This window comes from Bombina bombina, chromosome 1, assembly GCF_027579735.1.
Source record: "Bombina bombina isolate aBomBom1 chromosome 1, aBomBom1.pri, whole genome shotgun sequence".
In the NCBI taxonomy this organism is placed as follows: Eukaryota; Metazoa; Chordata; class Amphibia; order Anura; family Bombinatoridae; genus Bombina; species Bombina bombina.
Window position 1 is genome coordinate 596,174,362 of NC_069499.1, and position 27,177 is coordinate 596,201,538.

General features: G+C 37.7%; 1 protein-coding gene across 1 annotated transcript in view; it reads left to right on the top strand.

Annotated features, from left to right (window-relative positions):
- Positions 1-18,028, top strand: part of SLC19A1 (solute carrier family 19 member 1) — a 79,088-nt gene extending 61,060 nt beyond the window's left edge. The window contains exon 6 of the mRNA XM_053698902.1: positions 16,338-18,028. Within this exon, the coding sequence (XP_053554877.1) occupies positions 16,338-16,508 (171 nt within the window). The 3' untranslated portion in view covers positions 16,509-18,028. The remainder of the gene's footprint in view (positions 1-16,337) is intronic.
- Positions 18,029-27,177: the final 9,149 nt, after the last annotated feature.

Genomic DNA, 27,177 nt, shown 5'->3' on the forward strand with positions numbered 1-27,177 from the left:
AAGAAATAAGTTTGCGTAAGTTGGCGCACAGGCAGTACCCATCGCGGTACCCTGTGTTTGTAGGTAGTATCTGTCATTGAATGTGAAAAAATTGTGTGTCAGAATGAAATGTAACAGTTGGATTATAAAATCATTGTGTGCTGCATTGTCTAGATTATTAGAGGCTAAGAAATATTTGATGGCTTCAATTCCATCACTATGCCTGATGTTGGTATACAAGGATTCTACGTCCGCTGTGACTAACCACATCTCACCAGTTAGTTGAATGTTTTTTACTATTTATAGTACTTTCATGGTGTCACGTACATAGGACGGTAACGTTGTTAGATATTCTCTCAGCCTTAAATCTATGAACTTGCTAGCATTCTCTGTTAAGTTATTTCCTGACATGATAGGTCTGCCTTGGGGGTATTACAGGATTTTTATGTACTTTTGGTATAAAGTATAGTGTGGCAATCTTTGGGTTCTCCTTTGTTAAATACTTTTTTTCTGAATTGGAGAGTATATTTTTCTCCCATGCATCTTTAATCATTTTATTGTATTGTATGAGGTAGGAAGTTTGAGGATTGAATATCAACTGTTTATAGCAAGAATTATTAGACAGTTGTTTGGTGGCTTCGTCTATATACATCTGTTGTGGCCACAAGACCACATTCCCACCCTTATCCAATGGTTTGATTAGAATGTCTTGCCATGATTCAATTTCCCTTAATGCCTGAAATTCTGTACTGCTTAGATTATTTTTGACATTGTATATGGGTATTTGTTCTATCTTTTGGCAAACCATTTTGCAAAATACCTGTATCTCTGGTGATAAAGATAAAGATGGGACATATGTGGATTTAGGTTTTATATTTAATTTCCATACTTGTGGAATTGGTGTCAAATTATAATTTTGAGTGTCTGTACCACCTTCTGAAAGTTCACATAAAATATCAGCTGTAGCTAAGTCTTGTGCATTAAGACTATTAGGATTGTACGCATATATTTTCTTTAATAAGATCTTTCTTGAAAATAAATGTATGTCCTTGATCACCTCAAATGTATTTAAAGAGTTAACTGGACAAAAAGACAGTCCTTTGGACAGTACTGATTTATGTGTTGTACTAAGTACATGGTCAGATAAATTAATTATTCTCATTTGTTCATCCTTATCTTGCTGAAGGGACTTAATTCCCTTCTCCTTGTTGATTTCCTCACTGGGCCTGAAAACTTCCGTTTGTTCCCCCTGTTCTGTGTAGACGTCTGATTGGTCTGAATAACCGGTGGTGTTATGTTCTGCGGTGTGGTGGACAAAAAAGGAGCCGAGGAGGAGGAAGAAGTTAAGGACTTCACAGAACTATAACTCCTAGGTCTAGTGCTAGATATATTAGAGGTGATGTCATTGAATTCATCCCCATTATTGAGATCTGAGTCTATATCAGAATTATCAGTTTCACTCTCTGCACTACTTTTAGGTTGTTGTACCAGATACCTATTGGTTCTCTGTATAAATGTAGTGTTGTTACGCCAACGATAAACTTTGATTTGAGAAATCTTCAATGTCTCTTTGGAGTTTCTGTTTTTTAGTAGCTATTATTTCTAGCTCCAGCTTGTCCAATTCTTTCTGGTATTTATCGTACTGGGTTTTATAAATCAATTTTATCATTGAATTGAGGCAGCTGAACATTATATTCTTCAATTTCGGTGTCTAATTTAGTTAACTCCAGTTTATCATGTTTGATTAGAATTTGTATTAATTTCAAGGAACATTCTGATAATGCTGTTTCCCACTGTTTGACTAGATCTTCATTATTGAGGTTGAAGGCTGGGAATACCTTCATTCTTAAGCATCTGGGTATTATATGTTTCTCGGCATACTTCTCAAAGAAGTGCCAGTTCCACCACTTTTTGGATTGTTTATGTAGTGTTTGATTTAATTTGCACAGAACATTGTTCAATTCCTCCTCATTAATTGGTATGTTATCCTTAGTTGAAACATTAAAAATGGAATTTAATTCTTGCCATCTCTTTTGATGGCGATTCGCCATATCATTTTTGGATATTCATTATTGTGTTACTTAATATATACCCCCACAGAAAAAGGGCTAAACTCAGCAAAGAAATCGGAGTATATTCTCCCAAAGTATAGACTTTAGAATTGAGTGGGTTTGGGGGTAGCAGAGTTATAAATATAGTACCAGGTGCCACTTATATTATCTATACACAATGTAAGACTAAATTCTTAAATTTCAAAAAAATTATTTTGTTGAAAGCAATACATGTTGTGGACTACTTACTAGAAAGACATACAACAACTAGTTAAACTAATTGTAACTGAGAGTACAACACAGTTTTTAAAGAGAAAGTAGTTCCACAAGTGTGTGGTAAGGCTTGTGTGAAAGGTTTAATGGGACCCTGAAGCAGATGCTCAAAACCTTTGTGGAGTCACAGGGGAAGGACTGGGAGCATTACCTGCCGCGCCTCCTATTTGGTTATAGAGAGGTTCCCCAGGAATCCACTGGTTTCTCCCCCTTTGAACTCCTATATGGACGCAGAGTGCGTGGCCCCCTTGATCTGATCAGGGAGGAGTGGGAAGGGAAATTGGGTGCTCAAGAGACCTCGGTAGTAGACTATGTAATAAGGTTCAGGGACAGAATGAATAGCCTAGTGGGGGAGGTACAGGAAAACCTAAAGGCTGCCCAGTCTAAGCAGAAGCAGTGGTATGACCGGAATGCCAGAGAGAGAGTGTATGATGTGGGACAGAAAGTGCTTGTTTTAATACCCATGAGACAGAACAAACTACAGGCTGCCTGGGAGGGTCCATTTACTATCCTAAAGAGAATGAATGATGTGAACTAGGTGGTGTCTCTGGATGAGAAGGGTAAAAGGCAGAAAATCTATCATGTAAATATGATAAAAGCCTATTATGACAGAGAACCCACCGTGTTAACTGTGTGTAGTTTGCCTGGAGAAGAGCATGAGAATGACCCCCTTGTTGATTTACTGGCCCCCACCAGAAAAAACAACACCCTAGAAGCTGCCCAGATTAGTGCCCACTTAACTGGGGATCAGAGGCATCAGCTGTCTGAGGTGCTTAGGCCTTACTATAGCATGTTAACAGGGAAGCCTGGCAGGACACCCTTAGTCACACATCATGTAGATACTGGGAATCACCATCCCCTCAGACAAACAGCATACAGGGTATCCTTGCAGGTCAGTGCTGACATAAAAAGGGAGATAGAGGGAGATGCTAGAGCTGGGAGTGATTTGCAAGTCCCACAGCCCATGGGCCTCCCCAGTAGTACTAGTCCCCAAAAAGGACAAAACCACTAGGTTCTGTGTAGATTACAGAAAGCTAAACTTAGTGACTGAATTTGATGCCTATCCTATGCCTCGCATAGATGAACTACTGGACAGGCTAACAGGGGCCAAGTTTCTTAGCATCATGGATCTCAGCAGGGGATACTGGCAGATCCCTATGATATCAGAAGCACAAGAGAGGTCTGCCTTTATCACTCCTTTTGGGTTATATGAATTCCAAGTGATGCCCTTTGGGATGAAAAATGCCCCTGCCACATTCCAACGGCTAGTTAACCACTTATTGGAGGGGCTAGAGGGGCAAGCTGTTGCATACCTGGATGATATTGCAGTGTTCAGTGATACCTGGGAGGAACGCCTCACACATTTAGCCAGTGTATTGGACCGAATAGCCACTGCTGGGCTAACTATAAAACCAGATAAGTGTCAGCTGGGCATGGGGGAGGTCCAGTACTTGGGTCATCTGGTGGGAGGAGGGGTACTGCGCCCCGAGCCAAGTAAAACTGAAGCCATAATGGTCTGGCCCACCCCTAAGACAAAGAAACAGGTTATGTCCTTCCTGGGTACCGCAGGGTACTATAGAAAGTTTGTGCCACACTATAGTACCATAGCCAAACCCCTAACAGACCTTACAAAAAAAAGCCTACCTCTAACAGTCAAATGGACCCCTGAGTGTGGCTTTTAATTTATTGAAAATTGCCCTTACGGACTCCCCTGTACTACAGGCCCCTGATTTCCACAGGAGATTTGTAGTGCAAACGGATGCTTCGAACTATGGGCTAGGGGCTGTGCTGAGTCAGGTGGATAAGAAAGGTGAGGAGCACCCCATTGTGTACCTCAGCAGGAAATTACTTCCACGAGAAGTGACATATGCCACTGTGGAAAAAGAGTGCCTTGCTATAGTTTGGGCCTTGCAAAAGCTACAGCCTTATCTGTATTGACGCCAGTTTACCGTGTTTAAAACTGTTATGACATTAAATGAAGGGAAATCTGTCATATCTGGTTTCAAATTGATTCTCCCAATGAAACTAGAAGATTCCTGATAGGTATATATGGAAGTGGAGTTACCTAGCAGAAATTATAATGGATTGTATCATTTCAGGCAAGAAATTAGTCTATTGAAGGTCATAAATACAGGGGGGTTTCTTAGCCCGCCCAGGAGGGTGTGGTCAGGCAACCTGATCTATGGAAAATAGGTATAAGAATCTTATTTCTTAACAATAAGATTGTCATTCTTACAAGGGGAGCTGTTCTACAGAAGTAAGGAGCCATCATTTTCATGCCAGCCCCTGGCACAGATCTTGAAACTAGTAAAGTATTCATTTCTGTTTCTCTCCTTTTTATTTTAAAACACTGTTTGCGTGTGTAATTTTATTTGTAACAACTTTTTCTTAATAATGCATTGTGCATAATATTTTTGGCATAATAAATAATTCCTTTATTAAGTTTGGCCTTTGTCTAATAATTGAACCACGTTACTGAAAGAGACTGGAATATTAGAACTGTATAATTTAGGTTATTTTCTGCTAAATTGTATTTAGAGTTTTAATGTGTAAACCGAGCAAAGAGGGGAGAAGATCCCCACTAAAGACTGCACGTCTAGCACTCTGTGCCTGGACTAAAATATGAGAAATTGGGATTGTTAAAAACTGTTGGGTATTACTACTTGCTGTAATTTTAATGTTATTATAGATTGATGTGGTTAGTATTCACATTCAATGTTTTGAGTAGCGGTTTGTTTGCAGACGTGATTACATGCACAACATAGGGTTAAATCAACATTACCGCTAGGTGCGGTCTACATTTACATTCAAAGATTTTAAATAATAGGTTGCTTGCAGATATAACTGCTTGTGTTACTTTGAGTTAATTTAATACTGCCGCTTAGTGCGGTCCACAAATCCACTTATTGTTCTAAGTAGCGGGCTGCCTGCAGATAAAGCTGCACATACAACTGAGATGGCTTTTACGTAAACACTTAGTTCGGTTCACATTTGCATTCGATAATTTTAAATAACAGGCTGCTTGCAGATATAACTGCTAGTGTTATTTTGAGTTAGTTAGTTAGTTATTGCCGCTTAGTGCGGTCCACACATCCACTTATTATTCTAAGTAGCGGGCTGCCTGCAGATAAAGCTGCATATACAACTCTGAGATAGCTGTTACGTAAACGCTAAATTGTAAGTTAAATCAATGTTGAGTTAAATACATTTTTCTCGCCATATGTATTGGACTATAGTTCTGAGTAAAATTAAAACTAAATAGAGCTCCCCTAGCTCTACAACCCCCTGACGCGTTTCGCCCGTATAGGGCTTTTTCAAAGTGAATACTAACCACATCAATCTATAATAGCATTAAAATTACAGCGAGTAGTAATACCCAACAGTAACTCTATTACTGCAATATACATTGTATAAAGGGAACTACACCCGGCAGCATTAAGGCTAACAACAGCGTTTGCTGTACATAACATAACAGCCATTAGCACACTAAAGTTATCTCAGAGTTGTGTATGCAGTTTTCATCTACAGGCAGCCTGCTATTCATAACAAGTGGATGTGTGGACCGCATCAAGCAGCAATAACAACAGTGTATTGCAGTGAACAGTTATACCTATCAGTAGCTGTAGCACCATATTATTCAATATATAAGGGGAATTACCCCTGGCTGCATTAACGTTAACATCAAAGTATAACTGTACAAAGTATAACAGTCAGTAGTAGATTTACTACAGGCACACTAAGTGTAAATACGAACCATACAAAACACTTATAATAACTTCACCAGAAACACTATCTGCTGACACATTGTTTTGAATTTAACAAAGTATACTAAATACAACTTAACTAACTCCGCTATCTCCATTCCAACTAATCAGTATTTTTTATTATTCACAATTGAGTTGGGATCAGTGGAGTACAAACTATATTAAACATAAGCAGTTTGTTATTCTAATACAATGAGTTGATGCTAACGGTAGAAAGAGATATTAACAGTGTGTAACACGGTTACACAAATACATTGACTGTGGTTTTATTTACAATAGTAATTATATTTATAATGCTGTAGTCAGTTACAAAAATCATTTTTCTGCAGCCTCACAGCCACACTAGCAAACCTCACTAACATAACTAGATAGGATTGAAAGTACTGCAGTATTACTAACACATGATACAATCTTTATTAAATGTTACTCTAAGATAGCAGCAACTCATCCATTACACTTATATTTATTTATCATTCTGAGAGGAGTTGCATATTATCGACAATTATTACAGATAATAATGTAATACTCTGCTAATGTCAAACAACTATAAAGCCAGTGCTTATTTGATCACCTAGTCTAATATCATTACAGTAGAAGGATAGACCTTAATAAGAGATATAGGTCATCCTTAGTAAATGACTCTTTAGTGATCACAATCAATAATTTTCAATCCTATTACGGATATTACTAGACGTGAATATACATATAACACACTCACGTCATTATACTCTACAGAAGACAGCTGTGGGTAAACGCATCCCATCTGTATACCATCCTTTAACTACCTTCAACATATCAAAGGCTTACTGTACATTGAGGATGGGGCCTATAGTTCTGTAGTGGTTTTTAACTTTGAGTCCTTTTAATTTTAATATGTATCAATAAAAGTTAATTTTTAACAATCACAATTTCTCATATTTTAGTCCAGACACAGAGTGCTAGACGTGCAGTCTTTAGTGGGGATCTTCTCCCCTCTTTGCTCGGTATATTATTCACTGCACAGCACCACTTTTCTACTTAACAATCACTAAGACATGAATATATATCGTGTCAACTAATGTAAATATAGAAAAGCTTGCTGTGGTGGTGCCACTGTATTTGTGTTGTAGTTAATGTGTAAAGTCTGGTTTTTTTTCTTAGGATTCTCCCTTTAATAAATGTTAAGTTGTGGCAGTATTGGAGCTATAGTATTGTTGGTTTAGTGTGGGTGGCATTAAAAGGGAGTTTTGGGCATTTCTCTTACATCTAGTACAGACTAGGAAGTGTGGTTAACCCTTGCACCCACTAAACTGAATCGCAAGCTTGCCTAGTGTGGCTAGATTGTGACCTATTGGTGACAGAAAAAGGGGGCTGATAACCCTTTCTGTGCCAAATAAGTGACTGGCGCAGGGTTGGATAACCTTGGTTCGTCACTAAAAAAGCGTTTGATTCAATCACATGGGACCACTTATTTTTTACTATGAGTCAATTTGGGTTTACAGATCAATTTTTAAATTGTATTAGGTCTATATATGCAGAAGCTTCCTCTACTATATTTATAAATGGATCTCTTACAGACTCTTTTCCTATGGCTAAGGGGACGAGTCAGGGTTGCTCGATTTCCCCATTACTCTTTAATCTAGAACCCTTGGCTATAATTCTTAGGAGGGAATTAATGGGGATACCTCTTGGTGGTAAACAACTTAAACTGTTGCTATATGCAGACGACCTGTTATTATTTCTTAACAATACACAAATACTCAGAATTTGGCTCATTTTCTGGCTATAAAGTCAACGCCTCTAAATCAGAATTACTTTGGATCAAGAGACCAATACATGATAGTTTTTTTCTCCCTTTTAAAAATGCTGCAGAATATATATTTGTTTTAATGTAGATTAATTTTGTTTTAAGCATTTTAATCTCCATCTGGTTTTTTTTGTTGTGCATAATGATGTCAGTTAATGGATTAATTTTCTTTTTTATATATACCACTGATGGATTTGAAAACATGTTCTGTGTGAATTCTTGTTTAATTTATTTCAATGTGTCGCAATTGCTGGGAATTTGGCTGTTAAATCCGCCCCTGTCTTGTATATGAACAACCAATTGTTTCATAGGAGGCCATTTAAATAAGGACCTGAGCCACTATAGGATCAATCACTCTTGAGAAAGCCGGTGTGTTCTACCGGTGAAACGCGTTGAGATTTTTGGTCCTCCACAGTACCGTAGAAGTGTTTTGCCCTGACGTCAGCGGAGTCATCTTTGCCGAAAGCCGGAAGGTTTGAATTGAATTGAACTCGGTGATGTTCCCTCGTAAACATTGAGACACGCTGATCGCTGCAAGATCCAGATCTCCTGCAGGACTTGTCTCCATTTTGGGGCTTGTTATTTTTATATTTCTAGTAAGTGCAAATTTACTAGTGTGCTATGATCGTTTGTTAATAAATACTACTTGAATCAGGGATTGCGCTGTCTCCCTTTTTAATTCTACAGCTTGTCAACTATTCATTTGTGGAGGAGGAACCCACTGATTTGTGTACAGCAGCATTCATTTGGCTGGATATAGCCGTTTCCCTGATTTTGGAAAGTTTCCTACCTATTTCAAGGGACACGTTGTTTGGTATTTAGCGCTGCTTTCTTTTCTCTTTTTGTACTTTTTAGAATATATTACGTATCTTAGGATAAAAATTGGCATAAAACCTTCCAGCTGGTACAAACTAAATATCCCCCCTTATTTGTGAAAATTAAACAAGATCTGAGGAACTGGGCTAATTTACCTCTCTCAATTACTGCAAAAGTCAACTTAATCAAGATGATTGTCCTACCCAAGCTTTTATATCTAATGCAGAATCTTCATATTCTTTTAACCAAAAAAGATATTATGCTTCTTAATAACTGTTTTAGGATATTCCTTTGGGGGGTTGGTAGAAGACGTATAGCTCTGGAAAAATTAGCCCAACTCAGGCAGTTCGGTGGACTGACGCTTCCCGTAATACCCATCTATAATAGAGTCTGCTTGCCAAAGTAGCTATGGATTGGCTTACTGGAGGGGATTATATTGCATATTTGGAAGCTGAGCAAAAATTGGTTTACCCCTTCTCTCTATGTGCCTTATTACACTGTCCTATTAAGCTTATCCCTGATAAAATTAAGAAAAGGTAGACTATATACCACACTAGTACAAACAAGTTGGATATGAGCGCAGAGTGATTTCACCAAGCTCCTGATATAACCTACGAGTCCCTAATAGGTTACAGGCAATAGTACAGGTAAGATAGAAGCATGAGCGCTATAGCTAAAGGTGAATCAAATTATATGTGGTAGTACAATGACTAAAGTGAAGTGAATTTAGTGATAGAAAACTTAACAAACTAATTGTTTCTATATGTCAAGTATATAATCATATATATGGGAGGATATCGTAAATCAATGTGTGCATGTGGTTAAGAATAAAAGGATGACCAGTGAGCAATATAAGGAAAACCAGTAAACAGTGAATAAATATGGCTATGCCAGATTTAATAACATATATATTATATTAAAAGATTTACACAGTAAAAAACAGACGTCTCCGTTAACTAAATATAGGTTGCCACCAATAAAAAACATAAATTACAAATTGAAACAGGCCTTGCAAATCGAGCAAACTGGGACTTGACACAGTCCGAGATAAACATCCGAGGTAAAAGTTCCAAAGTTGAAACTAGGTATAGGATTGCAGGCACCGCAAGCTTACCTCCAGCCTGTGTGTACTTATCGGTCTCTGCAAATGAAGTTACCGCCGTAGCGGGATGACGTCACCTTTATGGGCGCTGTCCTGGATCCACCGCCTGATTGGTCTTTTGGCGTAGCGGCTCCAAATTTAGAAATGAATCTCCAACAGCAAAGTGTCTGCTCTTAAGTGCCTGTCGGCACGCAGGATACTTCAAAGAGGATGGTGTGTAGAAGGAGGTAGCTCACAATCTCCAGATGCAGGGAATCTGTGGTATCGCTATGCGATGAAACGATCTGTCCTGTGCTACCTATTAGACCTTGCTGACCTTGAAAAAGCCCTGTATAGGGAGAAACGCGTTGATGTGTTACAACTCTTGAGACTGTCACAACTCTTGAGACTGTTTTCTATTTTGAAGCTGAAACTATAAGTTTGGACTCAATCAATATTGGGATTAGCTACCTTGTGTATGAGCTATTCTCTGAAGCCTGAAAAGTCTACTGAAAGGAAACTGACAATACTAAGGTCAGCAAGGTCTAATAGGTAGCACAGGACAGATCGTTTCATCGCATAGCGATACCACAGATTCCCTGCATCTGGAGATTGTGAGCTACCTCCTTCTACACACCATCCTCTTTGAAGAATCCTGCGTGCCGACAGGCACTTAAGAGCAGACACTTTGCTGTTGGAGATTCATTTCTAAATTTGGAGCCGCTACGCCAAAAGACCAATCAGGCGGTGGATCCAGGACAGCGCTCATAAAGGTGACGTCATCCCGCTACGGCGGTAACTTCATTTGCAGAGACCGATAAGTACACACAGGCTGGAGGTAAGCTTGCGGTGCCTGCAATCCTATACCTAGTTTCAACTTTGGAACTTTTACCTCGGATGTTTATCTCGGACTGTGTCAAGTCCCAGTTTGCTCGATTTGCAAGGCCTGTTTCAATTTGTAATTTATGTTTTTTAATGGTGGCAACCTATATTTAGTTAACGGAGACGTCCGTTTTTTACTGTGTAAATCCGTTTTTACTGTGTAAATCTTTTAATATAATATATATGTTATTAAATCTGGCATAGCCATATTTATTCACTGTTTACTGGTTATCCTTATATTGCTCACTGGTCATCCTTTTATTCTTAACCACATGCACACATTGATTTACGATATCCTCCCATATATATGATTATATACTTGACATATAGAAACAATTAGTTTGTTAAGTTTTCTATCACTAAATTCACTTCACTTTAGTCATTGTACTACCACATATAATTTGATTCACCTTTAGCTATAGCGCTCCTGCTTCTATCTTACCTGTACTATATACCACACTATTAAAGCCTGGCAGCTAATGAGATCTACTTTAAAAAGTAACGCTTATATCTCTGACCTAGTGCCTATCGCTGGTAACCCACGATTTATTGGGGGTCTTATTAACAAACTGTTTTCAAGATGGGCTAATGACGGGCTTATATATTTATGGCAATTTAATTAAACTGATACGCCCAGAGTACGGCCCGGCGTTGCCTAAGGCATACAGGCAGCCGCCTTAGAACGCCTCAGCAGGGGGAGCAAAGTTAGAGCTGCAAAAAATCATCAATATGTAGGTATTTTATTTTTTAAAAAGGCAACATTTTGTTTTTTTAGGAGCAGTAGAGCGCATACTGCAGACTGATAGGAGGCACGTCAGTCTAAGTCTGTAGGAAATTACTTCCGAGTAGTAAGCAGCACTCTGTAGCAGCTAGATTCAGTGCAGTTAAAGGACCCGTTGAACTCACAGACAGTAGCCACGCCCACATCACATGACTGCCGTTGGTTCTTAGCTGGACCAGGTAATAAATGTGCTTAAGTTAGCATTAGCATTGTGTGACTGCGACTGTGTGACACAGAACAGAAAGCAGGCAGCTAAGGCTTGATAATAAGGAAGGATCATGATGAGGGAGGGGAGCTGTGGGTGCAGAGAAAGGGGTAGTTTATTGTAGGCTAGGATTTTTTTTTTATTTTGGGGGGGCTTTTTTATTTTGATAGGGCTATTAGATTAGGTGTAATTCGTTTTTATTTTTGATACTGTGGTTTGTTTGTTTTTTGTAATTTAGTAATTTTTAGTAGTAGATTTAAATAATTTGTGTAGGGTTAGGGTTTTTTAATATGTAATATAGTTAATTTAATTGCTAGTTTAATGTAATTTTAGTATAATAGGGTAGATTAATTAGTAGTTTAATATAGTTTATTTTAATTCTACAGGTAAGTTTTAATTTATTATAAGATAGGGATGTTGTAATTTTAATGTAAAGTTAGCGGGTTAATAGCTTAATTTAGTTTATGGCGATGTGGGGGGGGTAGCGGTTTAGGGGTTAATAGGTTTAGTTAATCGTAGTGATTTGGGAGGCCAGAGGTTTAGGGGTTAATACGTTTATTTAGTGATGGCGGAATAGGGGTTAATAAATGTTATTTAGGTTGTGGCAATGTCGAGGCAGCAGATTAGGGGTGTTTAGACTCAGGGTTTATGTTAGGGTGTTAGGAGTAAATGTTACTGGTTTTCTACAATAGACATCAATGGGATATCTGGCAGCATCGAACATGAGCTTTTGCTGCTTTCAGACTCCCATTGATTCCTATGGCATCCGCTGCCTCCAAGGTGGCGGATTGAAAACCAGGTACGCTGGGCCGGAATAGCCGCAGGCGTACCTGTTAACTATTTGATAACTTTTAAAAAGTGTAAAATAGTGCCGAATGTGTATTCGGAACATCTGTAATGACGTAAGCATCGATCTGTGTCGGATTGAGACCAGCAGATCCAATGTTACGTCACAGATTTCAACTTTTGATGGTCTGTAGGCTTTAATAACTAGGTCGAATCAAGCTTGCCACAATTACGCTGCGGAATTCCAGCGTATTTGTGGTTGACGGCTTGATAAATGTCCCCCTATGTGTTAGTGCATGTCTGTGTTATTATCTCTGTGTGTGTGTTAGGTTTAGGTGCAATTTTAAATATATCTGTATGTGTGTGTATATGTGTATATGTATGTATATGTTTATATATATATATATATAAGTAGCCCTCAGTTTATGCCGGGGTTAGGTTCCAGAAGGAATAGTTGTAAATCAAAACCGTTGTAAAACCCAGTTTATAATATAAGTCAAAGGGAAGTGAGGGAGTTAGGTTCCAGGTCCCTCTCAAAATTGTCATTAGTAACACCTAAGAAATTATTTTTAAAGCTTTGAAATTAAGACTTTAAATGCTAAACAGCATTGTAAACCTAATAAAATAGATTGTATCATCATCAAGTTTAATGAACAAAAACATTTGCTATCAGCACCTAATAAAATTATCACACAAACACAGACTGTATCATCATCAATCTAAGTTTAATGAACAAAAACATTTGCTAAACAGCACCTAATAATGTAATGGTTGGATGCGTGCGTGACTTTGAATGTTCTCATGCTGTCTACCCCCCCCCTTTTTTTCCCCCCTCCACTGGGCCCTATCGAAAGGAGGAAGAGAAGTCACACACTATGTATCTGGAAATACGCTGTATATCAAATGTAATTACTTTACAAGTATATTAGGAAATCAATCTTGAGTAATAGTTTAGGTTGGTAAGAAAGTTTAGTTTAATATGTTTAGAGGGTTGATAATGTTAGAAAATAGAAAAAAAGTAGAAAACAAGAGAGAATTGAAAGAAATCAGTGTTATCTTGCATAAGATGTACATCCTTGCTCACTTATTTAGATATACTACAATCAAACAGATGTGTTGATCATAATGTTGTGTAATGTGTCATATGCACAGTTTTATTCATTACTTTTGGCATTGTACTTACTGCATGTTTGTATGATGCTTCTCTCTCGATAAAAAGAATTTAAAAAAAAAACAGCACCTAATAACATAATTACACAACAGGCTGTATCATCATCATTACCTAATACAATTATCACACAAACACAGACTGTATTATCATCAATCTAAGTTTAATGAACAAAAACATTTGCTAAACAGCACATAATAACATAATTACACAACAGGCTGTATCATCATCAAACTAAGTTTAATGAACAAAATGTATCTTCGCCTGTGTGGCCAAAAATCCCAGCACCGGCCCTGCCCAGAGTATTTACTTTTGATAGTCTTAGAGACCGCTATGGCCTCAGGAATACATATTTCTATGCCTATCTACAAGTGTGTCACTGTTTTTTTAAATTACTAAAGACTTTAATATGGTTTGGTCACATTCAGGTATAAGAATGGGCTTATCTCTTTTTAAAATGGCAAAGCACTCTATTAATTATTAGTACAAGATGGGACTCGCCAAAACTGGTGAGCTCAATGTTCTCAATATTTGTTTAAACTGGTAATCTGATTTTCCGACAATAGATGAGGACATGTTGAAGCGTAGTATAGTGAGCTTTGAGAATGCTACATTATCGGCAGTATGGCGAGAGTCGCCCTTCAAATTAATTAACAAGGTATATATATCTCCTGCTAGATTAAATAATTGGTATCCCGTCTTGCAAAATAAATGCCCTTGATGTAGTTCGTACGGAGCTGACTTGGTCCATATGTTTTGGAGTTGCCCAAAAATACAACAGTTCTGGCAACGTATTCAATTTTTGATAAGGAAACTGATAAGATCCAACGTTACCTTTGTTGCAGAACATATTTTTTTTCTTCTGGATAAAGGGGATAAGCAGGACAATATTGAGTTTATTAATACAACCTTTCTGGGGGGGAGATATCTTATTCTTAGGAACTAGAAGAATAAAAGAGAAACAACTGTTAACGATATAACGTTTCTTTTGCAAACCCAGTTAATAATCGAAAAATTTGATAGTTTCAATAATACAGAATCGCGTAATGATACATTTGGTAAATAATGGCTGGCTTTTTTTAAGCTATATGAGAGTAACTTTTTTCTCTTCCCCTCCCTCCCCTCCTTCTCTCACGCACCCGGATCTAACTTAATACTATGCTTTGAGTTAACTTTTATTATTTGATGTTAGCTATATGTATACTTTCTGTGGTATCTTATAAAGATAAATTATGCTGTAATTAAACTGAGACCTTGATATTGATAGCTAGGATTAAAAATTTTTAATCACTTGGAATTATATTTTGATTATTTATTCGAGACAAGTTTGTCTCTTCTATTTGTTGCATATGATCTAGATCTACCCAGTATATCTTGCCTATAATTAGCTAGCGAAGATAGGGGCATTAGTGCCCCAAAAATGGCTAGATCTAGGTTAGGATCGATAATGATATTAGAAATGGTCTCTGTACATATATAATGATACCTCTTTGTGATATATTATTGTTTTTGTGTATGTGACAATTTGAAGTTAAAATATAAAACCCCAGCAAAGTGAATGTAAGAATATAGATACATGCTGATCCTTTGTGCATTGTTTTTTCCTTTCTGTTACCCTGCAAGGCGCCAATTTTGTATCTCAGACACATTGTTGGTTTTAAATAAAATGATAAAAAAAAAAAAGTTCTATCTTCAGGCTACTAAGGAATTCAGACAATATTACTCTTTGTTGTCTATAACAGTAGGCGTAAGGGGCAGAAAGCTACTACGATACCCTATCTTTTTAGTTCAGGAGTGTCATCTGCTTAGCTTATGAGACAGCGGGGAGACAGCCTCCTGAGGGGATAACAGCTCATTCCACTAGAGCAGTAGCTTACTCCTGGGCCTTTAAGAACGAAGTCTCTATGAATCAGATTTGTAAGGCGGTTTGCTGGTCTCCCTTACACACTTTTTCTAAATTTTACAAGTTTAATGTGTTTGCTTCGGCTGAAGCAGCTTTCAGGAGAAAAGTTTTGCAGGCTGTGGTGCCCTCAAAATAGGGTCCGCCTCTTTTTTTGTTCTCTCCTGTTATTCCTTCAGTGTCCTCTGGAGCTTGGGTATAGTTTTCCCAACAGTAAGGGATGAAGTCGTGGACTCTCTCTGCCTTAAGGGAGGAAAACATAATTTATGCTTACCAGATAAATTCCTTTCCTTCCTGGCAGGGAGAGTCCACGACCCCGCCCATAACTTATTTTTTTATTGTGCCGCTCCCTTTTTATATTATTTCTTCTGGCACCCTTTATACCCTGATGTTTCTCCAACTTTTCCTTGTTCCCTCGGCAGAATGACTGGAGGATAGGGGAAGTGGGAGGGATATTTAAGCCTTTGGCTGGGGCGTCTTTGCCTTCTCCAGGTGTTGTATTTCCCAACAGTAAGGAATGAAGTTGTGGACTCTCCCTGCCAGAAAGGAAAGGTATTTATCTGGTAAGCTTAAATTATGTTTTTGTTGGTACAATGTGTGTTCTTGATGGCGGAATAGAGTAGAGATATTAAACTAAACTATTTGATTTGTGCACATTTGTTTACAGTGTGTTTTTTAGATTATGTACTAAATAAACAGAAACACTGTTGTTTATATGTTTGTGTTAGCTTCACTATATATACAGTAACACATTCAGTACTTTATATGCCGTTACATTTTTTTTATGTCAGAGTTGTGTTTTGTTTTGATTTTCCTTAGGTTTTTGTTTGACACTGATCTTATTTCTTTTTCTTTTTTTTTTCAGTTTTATGTATACTTTGCATATTTCACACTGCTGGCTGTGCTTTACCTAGGAGCTTCTATTTTTGTCATGGTCACACACAAAAAAGAAAACCCTGAGATTCCCCCTGACGTGAAGGCCAGTGAGTTGGAGACCATCACCACCAGCAGATCAGCTGATGAATCCCGTGCTTGACTGATGCTGTGGGAAAATAGAGGCAAATCCTGATGTTATCTCTTGATGAAGCCTATGTATGTCTGGTACAGCAGACTAGTTGTAGGCATAGCTTTAAATATAGGACATCAACCATTTACAACATCAGAGTGACTTAAAAGAAGACTCAGGCACAGTAGGCTGTAAGACAAATGCAAGAGGAGGGTTTATAATCATATTTGATAAGATATGGATTGCAGGTCCATCTATGCGCATGAACACTCTTTCATACAAATCAACAAGCATTCCTTCAGGCCAGAGAGAGTTTTCTTTTAGAACTGATGAGTGTTGATTGACATCAGAGTGTTCCTTCAGATCACAGAGTGTTCCAACAGATGAAGGTTCCTTCAAATCACATGTGAACAGATGAGAGAACATATGGACATTCCTAAATATTATACCATAGATTGATGCAAACATAATATCAGTTAACAGACAGCACTCGTTCAGACCACATACAAATTCACTTATTCGGAGGAGCACTTATTTAGATTACAACCAACCATTTCGATTACAACCAACATTTATTTGACAGCAAATAATTAAATGACACCATACCATCACCAAACAATTTCATATTATTATAGATTACAAGAGAATTTTCCCTTTAGACAAGGCTTTGTTCTTTTTTAGGTCACATGAAAAAGTCTTTATGTACATGAGCAAATGTACATTCAGATCAGAAACAATATTTAAATCGCATAACACAGATAAAGTGCTTTTTGCTTGAGTGTTTCTTCAGATGAGTGTAGCTTAAGTGAAAACGTTTTTTTTTCCCTTCTTCATATCACAGTAGTGCTTATTTAGATCATATGACACTGTTCCTTCAGGTCAAATGATAAAATGGCTTCATGTGATTGAGCAATTCTCCAAATAATGTAAGACCTTGTTTCATACAACTTATGCAGTCTACAGGAAAAATGAATCAAGTGAATGAGAAAATGTTAAGCGTCACAAAGTGGATGCTGACTCTATGCAAAGACATAAGATAATAATAAAAAATAAAAGTGCACTTATAAATGCAAAGTAGCTGTGTGTGAACTTGATGCCAGGCAATGTTATGATAACCATTGCCCGTTGCCTGGAAGCTTGAGATATGAGACATACAAAAATGTGCCTATGAAATGTGACATTATCTGCTCTCTGTGCCAATTAGAAGTGTTTACTTATATTCTTTACAACTCAGAATAGTATCAGTGATTACCTATGATTTCTTTAGGGCTGTATCATGATTACATGTGTTCTTAGTCTTACAAAGCTGGGATAAACTGAGGTTTGTGGCTGATAGCATTGTGATTCACTTTGTTGTGTGCCTGGCTGCCTTATAGAAAACACAATGTTAAAGTTCTCAGATGCACAACTGCCTGGATTTTTTTATAATGAAGAATTCCCTTTAAAGGGACAATCACTGTTGTTTTTAATATATAGTTTCTAAATCTGCATACTTTATTCTTCAGATTAAAACTTCTGAAAATGTAAAATAAAAAAAAAAATTTTTTGAAGCATTGCTTTTAAAAAAAAAATTATATTGTGTAATTGAGTCTCACATGATACTGAACTCGCTCATTATTGTCAAGGGGGTTATATATTTTTTCTTTTTTCAGTAATAAATGCTAACTAGTAATGTAAACAGCAGATCACTATAACATTATTATAGCGATCCACTGTTTACATTTGTGTGACCAGTGATTAAGTGATGCTGCAGCACATGCGCAATTGCACATTGAGGGCCGATTACAAGTGGAGCGCTAAATATCGCTTTCAAGAAAGCTATATTTGTGCTCCACTGTGTAATACCAGGGCACGCTAATGTGACTACTTGACTCAGATCTTTCTTTCACTCCTCACATTCAGTCGTTGGCTAAAACTGGCTCCCATCTTATGGAACTCTCTGCTTTGCTCCACAAGACTCTCCCCTAGTTTTGAAAGCTTCAAGTGCTCCCTAAAGACTCTACTATTCAAGGATGCATATAACCTTCCTACCTCCACTGCTATCCCCTTGAACCCCTAAGCATGTAAGCCTATGAGCCAAGTTGTTTGTAGTTCACCTTCATAAGAGCTGACTACAACAGTGCCCTCTACCCATTTGATCACTGTAAATGTTATCTTGTATACAACCTATGTTTATAGCGTTGCGGAATCTTGGCGCTCTACAAATACTTGATAATAATATTACAAGTTAACAGCAATGCGAACGCATGCTGGCGTTCGCATTGCTGGGAAGCATTGCCCTCACAAGAGCGTTGTTCCATAGGCTCCGATGGAAGCCTCATTCTGACGGCATCAGAACTTAAGCACAGTGAAGGGGGTAAGTAGCACAGCGTTTGCAGCATTTGTAAATGTATATGCTTACTATGTATATATACACATATTGACATATAAATATATAGTCATATACATATATTTATTGGGAACACACAGTTCCCATAGACCGCAATGTAAAGGCGCTATTCAGTGCATTTTTTTTCTAACACCCCACTTGCACCAACTTTAGACCCCCAAAACTGCCTAGTGCAGTTTTTTTTGTTTTTTTTTTATAAACAAACTATAATGCCTTCTATTTTGAGGGCATTTGGGGCACTTTTAGAAAATTAACCAGATCTCTGGTAAATTTTCTGAGTGCTAATTGCTACTGCGAGCCACTTGTAATGTCTGGTTAATTATTGCGCGCCTGCAAACAGGCAAATTTTCCCATTTAAAGAAAAGAAAGCAACATATATATTCTGAATTGCTACTTATTAACCTTGTTAGATATGTATGTGGGTTAGCATAAATAGTAGTACTTTAAGCAACAAATTTGAATGCATCAAATAAGAGCAGATCTCACAAGGAGGTGAGTATGCTCCAAAAAAGAGGTTTGCTTGTATGTACTATCTGTGTATATTAGAATAATTAATTCATTAAACTATAACCTTTAATTGATTTGAAATAAAAAAGGGCAGCAAAAAATAGAAACAGCTTCTTGCTGCTCACACACACATTTAAAAACACTCCTCCCGTGCGGTAATATTACTATTATAGTATAAGTGAATTATACATTCCTGTGTGTGTATAGGTGAGTTAAAGGAACATAAAACCCAATTTTTTTCTTTCATGATTTAGATAGAACATAAAATTTTAAACAACTTTCTAATTTACTGCTATTATCATATTGTCTTCGTTTTCTTGTTATCCTTATTTGAAAAGCAGAAATTTAAGCTCAAGTGTGCACGTGTCTGCAGCACTATATAGCAGCAGTTTTGCAACAATGTTATACATTAGCAGGAGCACTAGACGGCAGCACTATTTCCTGTCATGTAATGCTTCAGGCATGTGCACGCTACCTACCTAGGTATTTCTTCAACAAAGAATAACATGAGAATGAAATTTTTTTATAATAGAAGTAAATTGGAAACGTTTTAAAAATTCTATTCTTTATCTGAATAATTAAATAAATTTTTGGGGTTTAATGTCCCTTTAAGACTATCGCGTTGGGCATCGGTCAATCAGGGTATTTTGACATTACTCCAGAATGTCTGTCTACATCCTCAATTTGTTGTTTGGTGTATAAAGACCTATAATAGGTGGTATTTCATTATATCGCCGGTGTCAGTCTTGAGGTGTGTTTCTGTTCTAATTTCAGTTATGATGGATTTAGGTGTATGTAGCCTTACCAGATTTGCTAATAGTTTTCTAGCTTTATTGCCATGTCAGTAGAATCTGCTCTGGCTGTGTAGAATAAACTTGTGATCAATAATTTGAAAGTGTGTCTCTCTCTTTTTTTACGTTGTAATATTTCTGTTTGTTTGGGTCAGAGGGGTTGTTTAGATAAGCGTTGTAAGCATTAGTTAGGTCAGATAGGAGTTGTGCGGTAACCTTCTTTTGGGATTTGTTGTGGTGGGCTGTGTAATCCGTGATTCTACCCCTAATGACTGCCTTGGAGGTGTGCCGAATAGGTCAGAATTGGCACTGTGTTGTTTGTTATCTAAGGCATATTCTAACCAGTAGGATTTTAGGTGTTGTCGGAATTCTGCATTATTGTATAAGTAGGAGGAAAACCTCCATTTTGTTTGGTGGAGAGGTCGTTTTGTGAGGCTGAAGAATCAGCTGAATAGGGGGCATGGTCCAATATTGTGATTGGAAGGATGGATGTGTTTATTATGTTGGGGGTTATGTGAGGGGAGGTAAGGAAATAGTCAATGCGTGAGAAAGTATGATGCGTCTTGGAGACGCATGTATAGTCCCGTTAGTCCGGATGTTGGAATAGCCATAGATCAATCGGTCCCAGACCATCTCTGAACATGGATATGAGTTTTCCTTTTTGTGTTTGGAGTGGGGCCCCTTTGTTGTACTGGGCCGAGAAGGGTCAAGGAACATATCCAGTGGGTAGGCCTGAGCCAAGTTAAAGTCGCCTCCTACTATCATGGGCGAGTCAGAGTGTTGGGTGAGAATTGATGGTACGGCTGGCCAGAAAGTCTGGTCTGGATGGTTTGGGACGTAGACATTACATAATAGATAAATATGTGAGTTGAGATGTATTGAGGTGAATATGTATCGTCCTTTTCGGTCTATTTTAGTGTGAGAGAATGTTACTGGTAGACGTACTAGAATTGTTACCCCGCATTTCTACCCTTCGTTGGGGAATATAGAATTTGGCCTACCCATATAATTTTACATTTCTCGTGTTCTTCTGCAGTGAGGTGTGTTTCCTGCAGTAATGCAATGTCCGTATGTATTGAATTAAGGTATTGCAATATCCTACTTCTCTTGGCTGGGGAAGTTATGCCTCCTACGTTCCATGAGACCACGTTAAAGTTTAGTGTCATGAGAATGAACAAGAGGAGCAGGATACAGGTATACCTCACTTTACAGCGCTTCACTTTACAGCTCTTCGCTAATACAGCGCTTTGTGGAGCTGAAGTTCAACCTCCAAGGATTTTGAAACAGTGCTGTAAAAAACTGACCATGAACAGATACAAATTCCTAGAAGGGGTGGCAATCGTGAAGTTTTGCTGAAACAGAGAGAATCCTATTGGATTTTTCACTTTGATACCCTGGAGCCAAAGGGGCTCAACAGAGAAATAGATTGGTCAGTTTTTTATTGACTTTAATAAATTTTTAAATTAAAGTAAAAAAAAAAAAATTCTGGGCCATTCTATGTGGACGACCTAAGTAATAAATCTTTGCTGTAAATAAATTGATAGGTTGGTAATGTAATGTAGTTTTTTGAATATATGTGTCTGTATTTTTCTAGTTTAGGCTTAATATCTGTTTGTTTTTAATTTTATCAGATACATCTTGGGAGTCCGCTAGATGGCGCTATTGCATAATATGCTGTGCTGTTAGCAAGAATGTAAGGGTTAATACCCAGGTAAGGCTATTTAAACAGGTGTATCTGCATTGTGATTGTACACATGATTAAGGGGTGTATTACCCTGAAACGTCGTGACTGTTGATCCTGCTTTCTCATGGAATAAAGAATTAACTTTGGCATTTGGTGAGCTTCCATTTTTTATATTGCCTCCTAATGAGGTAGGGACAATAGTGAGCGTAGAGTCGACCCCTAGTGGGTCAGGTTCTTGAAGTATATCAGTTTCCTGAAAAGTGTCCAACAAAGGGGAGATAAGAAAGTCGGCGGTTGCCAGAACCACATGGGTAGTGCAATACTTATCTTGCAATATTACATATATCTTTTTGATGGAACTCTAAGAAGATGGGACTTTTCATGTGCCAGCATGTTGTTTCTCGGTGTCCAGGTAGGATTGCAGTTCTTTAGGGAAACGAAAAAACTTGATGCCCATGGGGGTTTGCAGCTTGAGATTGACTGGGTATAGGAGAGCAACCTGTCTGCCTTCCTCGTATAGCTTGGAACATTAAGGAGCAAATTCCTTCCTCAGTTTGGATACCTCCGCTAAGAAGTCCTGAAATAGTAGGAGTTTTTTCCTTTCAAAAAGGATATCTGTGTTGTGCCCTCTATAGGCTCATAGTAAGGCAAGCTTTTCTTGATAGTTGAGGCATTTAAATATGACCTGACAGGGTCTGGAAGATGTTGTAGTAGTGAGACGATTGTCCGGTCCGATACGGTCAGCTCTTTCCACATCCAGTGGAAGGCGATCTGGATCCATACCTAGGAGTTTGGGAAATGTTAGCGTTGTGAACTCCAACTGTTCCTTATTTTTAATGGTTTCTGGGACTATTCGTAGGTTATTGCGCCTGCTACGGTTTTCAAGGTCATCCACCTTGTCTTGCAGCACTTGATTCTGATGTAGCAGTTGTTGAGTGAGGTAGAAGTAGTAGTTTGTCGATTCTCCATATCTGAGATTCTCTGTCCCGCCTGATTCATCCTTGTAGAGAACAAGTTTGTGAGGCAAATGCCTAGCAGTTCCCTGAGTTGATGCTCGCAGCTCTTTGGAAGTCCAAGATGGTACCCACACTTCGTGCCTTTTCAATTTTACAGAGAGGCCTCCGGGGCAAGGGCAGTGTTCAATGCTCCTTCATGCACTATGTTCCAGGTGCTCTGACAAAATGCAGATGGACATTTGGCCGACAGCATTCTGCTGGCCGACAGACAGAATGCCGAAGCATGTTCTGAGTTCGGCCAAGGGCAGATACGCTCTTGAGTGCTCTGTTCTAATCAGAGCCTCGGGCGCCGCAACCGCCTCTGGGAACCTAACCATGGGTGTCAGCCCGCATGTCTTGTAATTCTCTGTCTGTGAAATTATCTATCTAATCTATCTATTTATATATCTATTTATTGAATCTATCAAATGTATCTATCTATCTATTGCATCTATTTATCTATCTAATCTATCTAGCAAATCTACCTATCTCATGGCCAGATGGTTATTTGACAGCCACTTGTGTGTCGGACTATTATCCGTCAGCCAAATGTCCGTCTGCCAAATGTCCGTCGGCTAACAGTCCGGCCACGGTGTTCCAGCAGTGGCAGGGTTTAGGGAGCCTGCCAGATGTTTTCCTGCAAGTATTTTGCATGGGGGTCCGGTAATTTCACACTTTGTGTGAAGTTGGAGCGGGAGCTCTTTTTCCCTGCGTCTACTCGGTAACCCGCCTACCGGAAGTCCGACCTTGCATAAAGTGTTAGGGCAAAATAAAGTTTGAACCAAACACAACATAAATACATTAAAATAAACAGTTACACTCATATAAAGACTATCTGATAAAAATAAGTCCTAAAAATATTGATAAAAATATTTACAAGGATTCATAGGTATATGGTATTTGGCCATGTATTGGACTGCAAAGGGCTATAATATATATACATTGTGTAAAAGATAGATAGATATGTGTCTAAATAGTTCTATAATAATATTTAATAGTGAGTTTTACTGTATATTTGCTGTAAATATTTAACATTTTAATTTTGAAACAACACACAAACAAAGGCACTACACGTGCTTTTCCTCTATATTTACTAAATAAGTAAGCATGTTGAGTAATCAATTTCCTATGTATGTAGAGGAAATGGTGCTAGTGCATAAGAAACAAACATGAACACAGAAAGGGATGGCACAAAGAAACAATGTGCCTACCCTCACCTAGTATGCACATATAGCACTCTGGGCCCAGACTATTGGGCAGTCTAAATCCACACAGGTTGTTAAAATGTAACCTTTATTAAGATAAAATTAAAATAAGTAATAACACACATTAAAAACATCTCAGACATAGGTTGCGATTGTATGTGAACAATAGTAGTCAGGGGAATAAAAGTATCATTAGGTCAGGCCTATTAATTATTATAATATTGTATACCCCTCAATACTTTAGTAAGAGCTCAGTGCAAAAATAATGGATCACCCAGATTGGTTTTGAATCTCCACCGATGTCAAATATTCTATATACAAATGTGCTGTTAGTGTGTCACTATCGAGTCCATAAGGTACTCAGTGTAAAGAACAAAACACATAGAAAAAATCCTCAGAATTGAACTCTGTCAAATAAGTTATGATAATGCCCAAATGATTATGATTCAGAACATTCCCGGATTCACCAATGTTCTAAGTTCACTAGCTCATTATATACTAGTCACTGGTCAATCAGAATAATATTCCAACGCTCTGTGGTAACAGACCCAAGTAGTGAATTCAGTGTAATGTTTTGGCGTGATCTACACACCTGAGATCTAATATCGCATTCTATTCAATGCGTATGCTAATGCACCCACTCACTCGTAGTCTAGCGTAATATATCATGAATTATGACTCAGATGAATTGTAATCACTATATATAAGTCCAGTGATATTCTAAATCAGTGTGTTGTGGACTATTCAAGGCTATCTTATAGAGTACTTAGATGTAATATATTTCAAATTTAAATCATTAGGTTTCTGTACCTTTAAATTTAATGGTACTATGTATCAGGCTCTCATAGATTAACACAATATATGTTGTATTACAATGTAATTACAGTGCAAAGTCATATCACCATTGTATGCATACATATATGTGGTAGATGCTTTACAGCACTCTATTTGTCACAAGTGTTTACGTTGTATAACTGTGTGCAGCTGTGAGATTTTAAGCATGTACGCTTTGTATAATACCACTACGTGGCTTTGGTCATAAGATTCCACTCACTGCAGAGTCTGTTATAATAAAGACCCTTTACCACCGGAAATTAACTCAAATTAGGGCCGAAGAGTGGCTCTTTAAAATTACTATCTAAATACAAATCTATTGAGCCAACTATAATACAGACCCCATTAGCTTCCAAAATAGAGGAATAACAATAACCGGGTAAGGTAACAGTATAAGCGAGCTGTGCTGATCAACTGAGTAGCCTGAGAAACAACTCCATGATGATTGGGTCCACTAACTAAGTCTGGCACAACCCAGACTATACAACATAGGTTAACTATAGAGGCTGATTAGCGAGCAAAAAAAAGGTTCAACCTATGTCTGGCAAGTTAAAATAACATAAACGTCTGTATGCTCTCATCTCTCCCCTGACGTGTTTTGCCCCTCCGGGCTTTATCAAAGGCGGCGAGCCGCCAGTTCTTGGGAGATTTAAACCCTGCTTCCCGGAAGTCCCGCCCTATCAAAATTCTGATTGGTTGTGTTCAGTCATATCGTAGAAATGATTGACAGCAGGTCACAGATGGTATTTGAGAGAAACAGTGAGGTCCCTATAAAAAGAAACATCTACTCCTATCAGTACACTTATATTGTTATACCAGTAGTATGTATAAAAGATGTATTGGTTGCAGACTAGGTGTTTATAAGCGCAGGAGCGATTCTCAGTCCGATTTTTACATCAATCTGGTTGGCATCAATTTTTGGGCTCTTAGGTTATTAAGTAGTACCCAATAAAAATAATTATATATATTAATCTAGAGAGTAAATGGTTCTGTTAGATGTAACGTAAACTATTCCATAATATATGTATAAATTTACTGGGTATAATGCTTATTCCCCCTACTACATGCTGAGACTAGATACAAAAAGTGATTAAATGTGAGGGTGATATGAACATAGTAATGACCACTGGATTATAATCAATATCCATAGTCATTCTGTGCAAGGAAAGTTATACTAATTCAATCCCTGATGTGTAGATCGTGAACTAAAAAGTTATAAGATGAATAACAATAATCTGTGCTTGCTATACAAATGTATGACATACATTCCTGCTGAGTTACGTGCTAATAACTTGCAATCAAACATATATTGTATGTCTGTTCTGAAATTACCTAATATCTAATTTAAATATTAGGATTTCATGTGAAAAATGTGTAATGTAAATAGACATTTAAAATTTACAAAACATACATAAAATTGCAAAACATACACTATGATAAATCAAATGTGCAACGTGAACAAAAAGAATATATTGTAACAGAAATCATAATATATTGCTACTACTGTGTCCAGTCTAAGTATCTCAGTTCTAGGGGTTGCCCAGATTTGTGAATTCACATCAGAATTAAATGTGTGTCAGAGACCGCATCTTCCATTGATCATCTTGCAACCAAATATGTAGAATAGATCTAATTTTTGAAGTGGATTCAAAATCACACAATTCTTTATATCATGAATTAACTATTTAAAGTATTAATTCTATATTGAAACATATTCACTTATTACTGTGTGTAAAATATACACAAGTAATTCTATTGGAGTATTATAAATAAACATAATAATTATTTTGCTCATTTAAACCCCAAGGTTGGACTGAGTTTAGTAAGTAAATCCAACGACTTTCAGATTTTAATAAGGTTGACTCCAAATTTCCTCCTCTCATACCAAGACTGACTTTTTCGTTCCAGAGTCAAAGGTCTGTATCCAGCACAGAATTTCCCAAGGTGTGCACAAAGCTGTGAGGTGCAAACTGCAAAAGCACCCAGGAAACATCAAATGTACAAAATCACAGCAGCACCACTGTAGTGTTTCCAATCTTTTTTCTTTATTCCATGACACAAGTATAGCAAACAGCAATGGAACAGAACGACGTTTCGGGTTATGTACCCTTATTCATGTTCATACAAAATGAATCACTATATTGGCGAGACGACCCAAAGGGTCAGGGATAAAATTCTCCAACACAAATCTAACATTAGAAATGGGGACCTTAATGCCCCAGTAGCACACCATTTTGTAGAGAAGGGTCATACAGTCTCACAATTAAGGTTCCAAATTATTGACTATATACCTA